Source organism: Triturus cristatus, chromosome 7, assembly GCF_964204655.1.
Source record: "Triturus cristatus chromosome 7, aTriCri1.1, whole genome shotgun sequence".
Classification (NCBI taxonomy): domain Eukaryota; kingdom Metazoa; phylum Chordata; class Amphibia; order Caudata; family Salamandridae; genus Triturus; species Triturus cristatus.
This window is the reverse complement of record NC_140590.1, coordinates 914,458,918-914,471,665: the sequence shown is the minus strand read 5'-3', so window position 1 is coordinate 914,471,665 and position 12,748 is coordinate 914,458,918. Positions and strand designations below refer to the sequence as shown.

The following is a 12,748-nucleotide window of genomic DNA, read 5'->3' as shown; positions in this document are numbered from 1 at the left end:
AACCATCAGGATGTTTATTTCCTAGACTAGAACAAGAAAACGTTAACAAATTAACAAATATATATGTTCCTTTCTGTGCTGTCTGCATTGTCCAGTGAAATGTCTGACCTTCTGTTAATACACCTGCAATGTTAGTCTTTAGAATCCACACTTTAATTTCTATTTTAATATTCATTTATTTCATACATGAGTGATTAAAAAAAGAGTACAATGTCACCCATCTAAAAGTTGCTGTGTGGTAGTTGTTCCAAAAGATTGTGGTATAAGACACGAAAACATATCCAAAATTGATGCTTGCTGTTAACAAGATATGCTTTTTCCAGATTCAGAGATAACGTGTGAGATATAAAATGTTTTTTCTAGCGTTATACATTTATTGAATGTGTTAAAGAGACTAACAGAGACAGTGATCCACCAGTAAGCACTGTGAAATATTGAGTATTTGAGCGAGGGCGGGCTCCGTATGCTTGTACCTTTACTTGTCTATGGCTTTTGCATCCCGCACAAGACATGCCACCGTACACTAACAGACTGAGCTGCACAGGTCCAAAAGCCCTTGAAGCAGGAACTGCAAATGGTGGCCGTCTCCAGCTACTCCTTGCATGGGTGAAGTGGGCTGCAGCTGTCTGAACCTGCCAGCTTGGGCTTCTCCGTGCTTCCTTTCTTCACGCTTGTCTCTTTGGCACTGCCTAACCCTGCCGCTGGCTCTTGGTGAGGTTTTCCTTTGTGCTTGATCTAACCATGTGGTAGAACAATACAAATTGAACATGGTTCTGTCAAGCACCACGGAAGGCTGCATACTTTCCTGCCGCATGGCATGCTGGGATGCTACCACTGTTCTGAGAAGCACCACAAGGTGAGGTACTCTTCTTATGATAGGACATATTCTAGAAGATCCCGTATATTAATGTCAATAATTGGAAATACTCATTAAGTGGTCAGGAGAGATATTTTGGAAGGTATTTTTCTAATATTTCAAGAAAGATCAAATTTGAAAATATTATTTTTATTGTGTACCAATAAATTCCTGAAATGGCGTGTTTAATGTTATCTGTTTACAGCAAAGAAGTCAAAATCATATAGATCAGTTTCTCAATAATAAAGTGACTTGCAGTCCCCTTCACAGTGATGAATATTTTCATGTAATGCATCAGGTGGTTCTACATCCATGGCAATGGTTGCTTTGCCCTTTGTCAAGAATGGTCACATCTCAAACAAGTCTGTGACCGTATGCATGTGCTAATGTCTTAATGCCTATAATTCGAATGCTCATAGTTCCCTCTGAATTATTTTGCAGGCTTGGGGCAAAATCAGCTTTTTATGTTTCCAAATTTAGAATGTTTCGCATATAGCCATTGCAGCATGTTTTCCAAGCCCCTTTCTGTTTGTAAACTGCATTGAATCTATAAAAAAGGCCTAATGAATGACATCTTGGTGCGTATTTGAAAATTCATTTTTTAGATGAAATTAAAAGGCTCACGCCTTTATATAGCAATGTGAAGGTAGGGGCCATCTTCAGATCAACACTATACTCAGAGTCAACATAGAATGAAGTGTATTCTTCTTCCTGGGTGTTACTGCTACTATATTGTGAGCCCTTGGCTACATATTTATTTCCCCTGTATATGATGTTGAACAGAAGGACGCGTGAGTCATATCTCAAGGGTGCATAAAACAGTTTTTAGATAGGAAGATTTTTGAGCCATTATTGCTGCTGCTTGTCCTGTTTTCCCTTCGTTTATGAAGATTGATTTTGTGATGGAGGAATAAAATATTCTCAAACTTTACTTCTGGTCCTTTCTTAATACGAAGTGCTTAATGCGGGTCTGTGAAACGGAGATGTAACATTACGTGGGGTAAGGGTTGTGCACAATTCACAAATTCTTGCGGCTGATGGTTGGATCCTGCATTCATTCCCCTGATGGGAATAAGTTAATAGAGCAGCCACCTGCCCAAGTGTTTGCAAGGCTCATATTCAAATGGCAATTTTTATCTTCTTTTTGGCAGCTGGTTCTTGCTGTTTTCCAGATACATGTATTACTTTGGGTCCTCAATGAGGATGTTTTTGGGTGTTATAGCCACACTTCTGCTAAGTGTGACTAGTGCACAATGGGTTCCAAGCAAATTGATTTCCTGTCAGTCTGTTTCATCCTCAAGGTTCTTCATCTAATACTTAACCACGTAGCCATGGTTTCCTTGTATAGTGCAGCAGTAGTAGACTGAAGACTTTTTCTCACAATAGGTTGCACTGAGTGGCAGCACTGGATAAAAAGGTTGTTTTGTTAATGTGATAATATGAAATAAGCACAGTGTAGTAGAGCCAGCAGATTAAAAGAGCATTTTGTGCTAGTAGGGAATTATTTTTAAATTGAATGTGCTATTTAAAAGGAAAAACTTGTGATCACCCCCTCAGATTTAACGAGCAGACTGACATCATGTTTAAACAGAAAGATGGATAAACCATGAGTTAAGTTACTGTTAATTTTTCAACATGGTGCAGATATATTTTCAATTGTATTGCAGCTCACTATTCAGTTTAATATGCTATTTTGTATTTACATATTTTTATTAAGGTTGTCAAATCTCGGTGTAGGAAGCTGGCTCTTTATATAGTAGACCAAAACAAGGTACACTGTGTAAAGTGTATCAAAGGCAGCAGAGCCCTTGATATGCTGATCACTTAGCCATCCAGCTTGGAAAAGGTGACAACACCTTCAGCCAGTGCAGGCATTGTTTCTGTCCTAAGAGAGCGCAGGCTCTCACCTGCAGGGGACCAGGAACCTGTCTGTGGCGGCAGGCTGGTCTACACCAGTCAGCAAGTACACAAGTAGTAAGTAGGTTTTCAGGGGGCAACTTAGAGGTGTATGTATACATCCATCACTGGAATCAGTGTGGGTTTATTAATACAAGATGTTTGATACCATGCAGATATGTTCGCACATGTAGTGTAGTTCATCCTGCCTGCCAAGGCCTGTTGTAGGGGTGACTTACCTATACTGAATTCAGTCTGCAGGCACACATCTGGTGTGTCATGTTGTGTCTTCACTTTTCACTGCACAATGGCATACAGCCTGCAATGGCAGTTTGCATGATGGTGTGGAAGGGTCCCTTAGGGTGGCACAATACATGCTGCCGCCTTAGGGACCCTCTTTAGTCTCCTTGCCCTAAGTGCCAGGCATACCATTTACTAGGGAGTTACAGTGAGTACTAAAGGTATTGCCAATTGGGAGAACAGTTCTACAGTTTTGGCGAAAGAGATCTGGCCCTGGGGACATGAATAGCAGGAATCCAGGGCACCTCTGTCATAATTACATCAGATACCAGTCAAAAAGTGGAGGTGACCATGTCAAAAAGGGGCACTTTTCTACACTCGTTATGCATTATATCTATTTAACAAGTGTGTTACATGCATAACAACAGTAACACATTAGTATGTCCCCCTCATAAGTGACCTGAACTACTATCCATCAATCTAAGATCCTATCTTATGGACATCCTTCCTTTTTTACACTAAAAGTTTCTACTTGTTGCATAGCTTTTTTAAATCGAAACCAGTAAATATGCATGCTAGTGTCTATGAAAAAATCAATCTGAATGTGAGTAAGCCTGACTATGTAAGTAGTTTAAGTAACGATTAGCCCATGCATTACACATTTCTTTGCACTCTGTGGTAAGATTTTATTATGTTTATTTATTTATAAAGTTTTATATAGCGTGAACTTGATCCCGAGGGATATCAGAGTGCTTTACAATTTGAAGGAAAGGAAGGTAACAGTTCACTACATGAGCCAAATGGGAACATAAACAGATAATGAATCAAATAGGGCTCAAATAACAAGGCCGGTTACAAATCTTGGGGTCAGCAAAGAATGGGCTAGTAGCTGATACATAGCAACATAGGAGGGGAACAAATGAGACAGCAAGAGAGGAAGAAAAAAAATGATAATAATATACAAGATAAACATCCAATTCTGGAGTATGTCCAATGCAATTAGAGCAGACAATCGCACATCTTATTAAGGTAAAAACTTATTCATGAGGAATCATTTTACTTCCAATTTTTAAGCAACCGTGGAGGAGATTCTACGATTTTCCGGTGGAAGAGAGTTCCAGATTTTTGGTGCAGAGCCGGAGAAGGCTTGTTGGCATGTTCTCTTTTTACGAAAGATCTGAGGTTTCAGGAAGAGAGTGTTATGTTAGCACTCCTAGACGGTCTACCCCCTCCGGACAGTTTTAGCTTTTGCGCTAGATAGGTGAGGGTTTTGAAGTGGAGGGCTTTGTGGGATAGGCAGGCAATCTTTAGCTGAATTCTAGCTTCATAGGGCAGCCAGTTTAGAGATTTTAAGACTGGGGAGATGTGTACATTTCGCTTTGTCCCCATAACCAATCTGGCTGCCGCGTTCAATGATGCCCTTAGTGGGGCCAAGTTATACTTGGGGAGGCCACAGAGCGTAGCACTGCCATAATCAAGCCTCGGCAAAACCAGCGCTTGGACCACTTGCTTGAAATCTGCTTCAGGTAGGAAAGGTTTGAGATTCCTGAGTATCCTCAGAAGGTGGTTAGCTCCCTTGCACACATTGCTGATATGAGTCTTCATGTTCAAGTGCTTGCCAGGGTAATTCCTAGAGATTTAGCGGAGTCAATAATGTGGGGGGAGCAGTTGAAGGCGGTGAGTTGGTTCATCTAGAGGTCGGTTTTAGGACTGTGTTTCGGGGGAGAAATGAGGAGGAATTCTGTTTTGGAGGTGTTTAGTAGGAGGAGGTTCTTAGTTAACCTGTTTTGAGTTGTCAATAGGGTGGAGTTGAGTGAAGTGATGTTATCCGGGGAAGAGATTTTCAGATAGAGTTGGGTGTCATCTGCATACATATGACAGAGAATGTCCATGGATTTTAGTTCATTAGCTAATGGTTCCAGGAACAGGTTGAAGAGTATGGGAGATAAAGTGGACCCTTGGGGAACCCCCATGGATACTGGTGATGGCTGGGAGAGAGAGTGGTTTGTCTTAACTCTTTGGGATTTGTGCTGGAGGAAGGACGAGAACCATTGCAGCACCTGACCCATCCTGTGCTCCAGAATGACTAGGAGTTTGTCGTGATTGACAGTGTCAAATGCAGAGAAAAGGTCAAGGACAATAAGGAGGAAAGATTCATTTCGGTCAAGCATTATTAAAATGTCATCCATCACGTGAGTGAGAGACGATTCAGTGCTGTTCCCACTACAAAAGCCAGGTTGATGTTGGTCCAGGAGATGGAAATTTTCAATGTGCGCACAGAGTTGTGACTGGACGCATTTTCTAGGAGTTTGGCTAGTGTGGGAATGCTCAAGATAGGGCGGAAGGAGTTAAGATCAGCGCTGTCTGCTGTAGTTTTTTTTTAAATGGGTGTTACCTGTGCAGCTTTTAGGCATTCTGGGATCGTGCCTTGTGACAAAGATTCATTGACGATCTTTGTCCAGATGGGAGAGACGGCATCCTTAATTTTTTGGAAGATGTAGGGTGGTAACGGGTCACCTGAATGGGTTGATACTCTGAAGAACTTTTTTGATGTCACTTTCATTGAGGGGGGGTAAAGGTGTCTCAGGATGCATTGTTCTTAATACCCCGGCTACTCGGTTCAAACTTGTCTTGTAAGGCCCGGGGAGGGGGGGCGCAGAGCCATTGGGTAGCAATAGAACCCACCTGGTTTCCAGATCCATATTATTGAGTCTAGATTTCTCTGTAAAGAAAGCAGCCAGATCATCACATGAGGGATGGCTGACTTCAGAGTCAGATCGGTTAGGGGCTTCCACCGATTGTTGTTTAACCAGTTCAAAAAGTTTCTTAGGGCGATTTGCAGCTTGTTTAAGTTGGGATCTGAAATAGTCCGCCTTAGCTATCTTGATTTGCTTGTTATAAGACCATCTTGCTGATCTAAGTATTTTTAGCTGGTCCGCGGATGGAGTGGATCTCCAGGAACGTTCAATAGCCCTTAGGTTGCAACGTTCCGAGTTTAGGTTGCCGTTGAACCATGGTTTGGATATTTTTGTAGGTGCATTTGTTAGTTGGAGTGGAGCCGTGGAATCCATGATGCTAGAGATAGAGGAGTTGTAGAAGTCTGTGAGTGCATGGACCTTGTATATGTCCACTTGGGAAGAAAGGGCAAATTTACAGCGGGTTGCTAGATCGGCTGTGTTGATATCTCTGAGGTTTACCACAGAAAGCTACTCCTAGTAAAGTGTGACCTTACTACAGTTATAGAACTGTTGTGAGTTAGGACATCTCACAAAAAGTGATGGACTGATGTCACACACCACCTGGTGTCATGCTTCATCATCGGCCAGTCCTCGCCCTCCAAAACCTTCGTTTGATGGAGGGCGGGCATACACCTGGAGACAGGGATGCACTTCTAAACTAAAGAGTGGGGGCCCGTGGGGTGGAACGTGAAGTTAAAAATCATTATAGTTACCAGAAGAAAATTTTAATGTGGCCAATAACTATATGATGCTAAAAACAAAAGGACGGTAGGTGGGGTATTCAGTGTCCCCTAACCGTCTTGTGAAAGGTCGACATGTTTCTGCCTAGTTGGCCCGAACGGGTCCAGGGCATTAATCAGGACCTAGGTTTGAAATGGGGCTCCGTTCTTACCATTAGGTAGCAAGAAATTACCACTGCGCGGGTGTGGCGGGGGCCGCACTCCGCTTCCTAAATGGCTTCCAACCGTCAAGCCTATAGGGAGGAGTGAACAAACAATTGTGTAATAACTGTAGAGATGGGTCAAAAACACATATAACATTTACAGACAAAAAATGAAAAGAAACAGCGCATGCGTAAGTTCCTTAAGGTGAGTGACTAATCACGTGACTTGTGCCACTCTATGTGTGTACACAAACAGATCGAGAGTCAAGATGCTCTTGTGGGTCTTACCCTAACTACTTGCCCCCAGTATGGCCTGCCTGTACGTTCAGCAATTCGAGGATGACTTCATCCACAATCCACACAATCCATTCCTACAACATTTTAGGATTTGGAAACGCTACATAGATGATGTTCTTATAGTATGGAATGGGACTGTGCAGCCTCTGCCACATTCTTGTGGCTTCAGTATAATAGTTCTGGACGCTGTAAAAGTTTCTTCACTGTGAGACTATTGTGCTCTGATTGTTTTCCTAGTCTACACCCTGTGAAGTTTAAAAACTCGAAACTGCAATTACTACATATCAGTTCCAGATTACCAAATAGGCAAAGTAGCCACCGGCCTATGGACCCCACTCCTGTTCCGGGCCAGCGACAACTAATCAAAATAATATTGATTTGATCTTGAAAGAAAATTACAATCAAGCTTTCTTAAATTGGATCCAAAAGACAGAAAAATCAACTCAAAGAAACGAAAACTTTACATTAAAGACTCTATAGAGAAAATACTGTATAATTGTAATGTACAAGTGTTGTTGGTTTATTAAAATTTTGAAAAAAATAATATGTTTAATAACAATAATTGGTAATATTGGGTTTTGTGTAATGAAATTGGTTTATTAAAATTGTTGGTTGGTAAAATTAAAAACATATTGGGAGATAATTTGCAAGGGGTTCCCGAAAATTCGACTGCTAGGGGCCTTCCACAGGGTTTAATCTGGCACTGCTAAATTGTATATCATCCAACCAATTGACAAAGATTCTCCAAACCACCTAAGTTGTTCTAGGAAGACTTTTTCGTTTATTTAAAATTATTAAAGTGTAGAATGTGTAAGGGGTATGAATCAAAAGTGGTTATAAAAATAAAAAAATAACCAAAAGCATTTTTTTATTTCATCACCAACATTACATAGATCAACTTGTTTTTATTCCCAACATCCATTGGAATATGCTTGTCTTCTAGCTGCATTGTCCAATGTCAATTGCTAAGGATTTGTGGCAATTCGTACTATATCATTATTGCAGAATCCATACTAGAATGTGTAATCCTCATTCCTCAAAACAAAAAAGATCCAAAATATGCCTACTTCATCCTTGATTCCTGTAGGACCTCGCATGCATAGAACAACTCAAAGGTACCTAAAAATGTAGCAGTATTCCTTATGTCTCCAAAAAGATCCAGGTATTGCTATAAGTATTGGTGTTTCAATCAAAACGTAGACACCTCTCTTATTGTCTGTTCATGTGCACTCTTAATATGATGACAAGAGCATAACCTTGCCCCAATCTTCCTGCAGATTCCACAGTACGCATTTACAGGTGGAACGGGTCAGTACTCATTGACTCTTCTTGCCAAATAACATAACTACACATGAATATGATCTACACAGTCTCAGCACAAAAAACATCACAACCACCAGACTCTGACCCTATCATCCAATCTTCAGTTTCTTCCTTCTCCAGCCTTGTATGCCTTTGATGGATGTTTTCAGAATCTGCTGTTTATCCATTTTGACTTGTTAACCTGCACAGATCAGAAAAATAACACACACAATTTTCAAACTGGTTCACAGACAAGTGTTTTAGAGCTGTGTGTGGCCTAACGAGCGGCTGATGTTATACTTAGAAGTCAGGTTCGGTAATAATCACGTGTAGTTAATTGGCACTGTCATCCAGACAAGGGAATGGCATCATAAGCTAATGGCTGATGGTCAGCTTTATTGGTATTAAACTAAAGTTCAATTCAAAGAGCACAAGAGAGGCTGTCTATGATGTTATGGCTGACATAAGCACATAGGTTCACATTGACTGAAGTGCAACACTGGTGCTTGGGAAAGGAGAAAACTAGCCTAGGTTGTATGTTGTATATGATAAAGAGGTAGCCACTATACTAATGCTCTGCTAAAACTGTTGACAAATGGCTGATGCTGGTGTTGATACTACAGACAATTGCACTGACACAGTTATTCAGCTTTTAAGTCTTGTACGCCATGCTGATGACAACTGGGTGACGTAGTGTGGCAGTTCGCACATCCATTTCAGAACACCTTTGCACAAACTAAATCATTACCTACTCAATTGTGTTTGTAGTGAGTCATGCACAGCACTTCATACATATTATTTAAATTAGGGTTGGCCGTAAGTTGAATGTGTAGTGTTTGGAATATGGCATGTAAATAAACCGAGTCTGAGGTATGCGCTATCTCCTAGAGACGTTTCCCAAAGGAGATTGGGCTGGGACACGTTTGGTGCTAAATAAGTATATACCAAGGTTCTGTGTAAAACATGCAGACATGTATGCTTCCCAGTTAATGTATGTCTGATAATTACATTTTCAAACAGTGAAATTCCTCAAAAGAGGTTGTAGTGGTGTTTCAAGTTGGGACTTTTTTTGCCACGTCAAAGTGTTCTGTTTTGTGCATAGAAAATGTCTGTAAAATGTAATCTTGCAGAGAACAATCCTGCATAAACATCCCATCTTAGAGTTGTGATGCAAATAAATAAATAGCATGGCTCGTACTCCACGGGCCATAATTGGCTCTTCGGGTAATATCTTTAGCATGAACATGTTCTCTCCAATGCAGAAAAAAACGCTTTGCACAGGCATATACCAAAGACAACTGAGAGGCTTTAGGGACTTTCCACACCCCTTATTTTCTAATATTTCCTTGCGTTTCTTCACTCAGTACTGGTATATTTAAAACATTGAGGTGTCTGAGTATTCTTGGTCGCTTTATGCGGTCCTGGTGTGCTTGCCCTATTCTGGGATCGTTTCACAGTAGGCAGAGGAGTCGCACCGTCCCAGTGCCTTCACACAATCTCAGCATTTTTAAATCATCCTTGTGGCTTGTAGGCTTTACACAACTCAGTGGCCTTTCTCAGTCCTGACGCTTCATGCATTTCCCCATCTTTACACAATGTCGTAATAATAGTGAGGGATTCTCGGTCTCCCTATTGTGTCGTGAATAACATGCCAGCCAGCTTCTCTTATGGCACAACTCATTACCTTACAAAGCAGACATTCCCTTAATGCAAAAAATTTGGTTAAGGAATTTCCTGCTGGTTATTGCCCACTTATAGGTGAGAAGCACTTTGCAGGTAATACTGCACCTCTCAACTCAACTTATCTCGGATATTGGTATATTATTGTTGAACATGCATTGTTTTCAAAATAAAGGCCCGAGTGTCATTGACTCGCACGGAAACAATACATCAAAATTGCTAATTATTGAGTGCTAATCAATACACAATTTTCCTCAACCTTTAACTGCTGCGCTGAATGTTGTTTCTAGTCCTATAGTTACAAATTGAATTTTTCAACCAAGCAACCTTTTACCTTTTTTTCGTATTTACACTTGGCATTTCAGTTAAGCAATAAAGCAAATTCTACGTTTATTATGAGTCGGCTTGTTTTTTTAGTTATTGTAATCTACTGATTGGAAATTATATAGCATGGCGACGAATTGGCATATTGCCCTTTTGGCCCACTTTTTAATTTAGTTCCTGTGCGCAATTTTATTTAGGAAAAAACTTTTATCAAAATGAAATCCTGGAAGAGATCTCAACCAATAGATTTAGCACATATATGTGGTCAAATAGTAGTGACAGATAAGATCAAATGCAAATCTACCAGTGTACAAATTACTTTTGTGCCAGGAATCTGTACTGTCCTATACTCAGTTTACTTATCCGAGCATTTCGAAGACTGTGTAAATCCTTCAAATCATTTATTCATTTTCGTTGGAGCATTTACCACCAGCTAAAACCTAATTGCAAGTGTGTGGGAAACCATGAGAAACATTTGTGCTCTGCTAAACACTTAATCGCGTTAGTACTAAAACATGCTCAAATGCCATTTGTGCCATTTAACATCTTACGAGCGTCCCTCGATAGACTCGTTCATCAAGCTCATAGGAAGGAAGAATATGATGTGCATTTATAAATATACATTCAGAATTTAAGACATTTTCAAATTGTATGTGTAAGAGTAGGTTTTACCCTGAAGCCAAAAGTCTTCATCCTCGCCCTGGTCACAGCAACCTGTAAAACGTGCAGACATGTTCTATATATCTGCCAGTTACTCACAAAAGACTGAATTAATGCTTAGCGTAATCTGAAGTGTCTGTCAGTGAACATTTCTCTATATCAGATTTGCCCATTGGTTAGCTCGCTTATGTATTAAGTCTGTTCATTCTTCACTCGACACGGTGCAATTTGATAACATTGTTTTGTAAAAATTGGTACCTGTATGCATTCTACATCAAAATTAATTACATTTTTGAAAACAGTAATCTAAAAAAATGATATTGCAAAAGGATGCATACATAGCTCTGGATTTTAACTCATTAGAAGGGTGTAATAACAAAGGTGGTAAGAAATGCAGCACCTGGAAGAACTCACTCAACTTTCATGTTGTGGGTGTAACACACAAAAAGCATGCTTGGTAGCTCTCCACATGTGCAATTTTATTATAGAATCTGCCACCCAAGCATGACCATGGATGTCTGAGCAACTTGCGATCAAATTTTATGTGTGCCCAGGGTCCTCCCTCAGTGTGTGTTATAGCTTGCTGATTCTGCAATCACAACATAAACTCTGCAATCACAAGTAAGCACCAGGCCAGAATGAGCTGCTTATTGTGAGTGAGGTCTTGAAATTATTGAAAGTCTGCAAGTTCACATCTAAAAGAAGAGATTTCCATTACGTATGTGTCTGCATTATAAAAATATTTCCTGTGTGTATGTAAGTGGATTATTATTTGGGTGGGCAGTCACCCACCTCTAGGAATAATAACTACCTTGTCAGGGTGAGTCCAAATGTCAATAAATGAATCTTGAGTTCAACCCCCTGGTAGCTATCACTCAGAACAGACAATTTTAAGAAAGTACAATGTGTAACAGTATTAAAGTCAAAACACCAAACATCGGAGGCTTTCTGACCGAGATCGTAATCGGCTACTGAGTGTTTATGTAGCGTGTTGGTTTTGTATAACAATTGCTATCAAATCTAAATTCTTTAATAAGATGGCTACCCTGGAACAAATTGAATCTGTTGAATTTCCTATTGAAAGCGACTCCCCCCCATGTAATAAAGGGACCATCCAGTAAAGAATTTATTCTTTACTCATTCCTGCATCTATAACAGTCACCTACTATAAGAATGATCAAATGTTCATTTGTTTACTGATGTCACCTTGGGTTGAGAAAAATGATGACATACCCCAAAAGATGACTCTATTAAAATTGGCTCCTGGGAAGGACTAATTGAAGTAACCTGTTTAGATGAAGGAACCTTAGGGTGCAATGGAAGGTAAAACCACAGTCTGTGTATTGTGGCCTCCTTTAGACAAAAGGAATAGATATGTGCATTCTGTGACTAGTTTATTGATACAACATTTGCTGATTCCCCACAGGTTCTGAAGATTACAGAAGTAAGTTCAGCGGTGACTGCTTCATGGACCTTGTGTGTCCAGAAAAGTGTCGTTGTGAGGGAACCATCATCGACTGTTCCAATCAGAAGCTCACACGAATACCAAACCACCTTCCAGAATACACAACTGATCTGTAAGTTTTTAGCATCTTGTCAATGGATTTTTATTTTTCATTAAGTATACATGATATGTATTATTTTGTCACTTTGATGTTGGGATTGTTGTGAGAAATGTCAATGTTCATAATTTCCTTATGCTCTTGGAAAAAAAAGTATATATATATATATCTCCTTATATCCTTATATCCTACTGGTGTTTGCCAGTAGGTAGTTTTAGGATCATGTTTCCAAAAACGTTTTTTGACTCACCTATATCTTTGGCGCCAGTTGATGATTCATCATGAAATTTCCCCCAAAAAATGCACCCGT

General features: G+C 40.1%; 1 protein-coding gene across 2 annotated transcripts in view; it reads left to right on the top strand.

The window, feature by feature from the left end:
- The window catches only part of SLIT3 (slit guidance ligand 3), a 1,010,870-nt gene that overhangs the window by 778,525 nt on the left and 219,597 nt on the right, over positions 1 to 12,748 (top strand). For both annotated transcript variants that reach the window (XM_085617848.1, XM_085617849.1), the window contains one exon: positions 12,303 to 12,453. In XM_085617848.1, the coding sequence (XP_085473974.1) occupies positions 12,303 to 12,453 (151 nt within the window). The remainder of the gene's footprint in view (positions 1 to 12,302; positions 12,454 to 12,748) is intronic.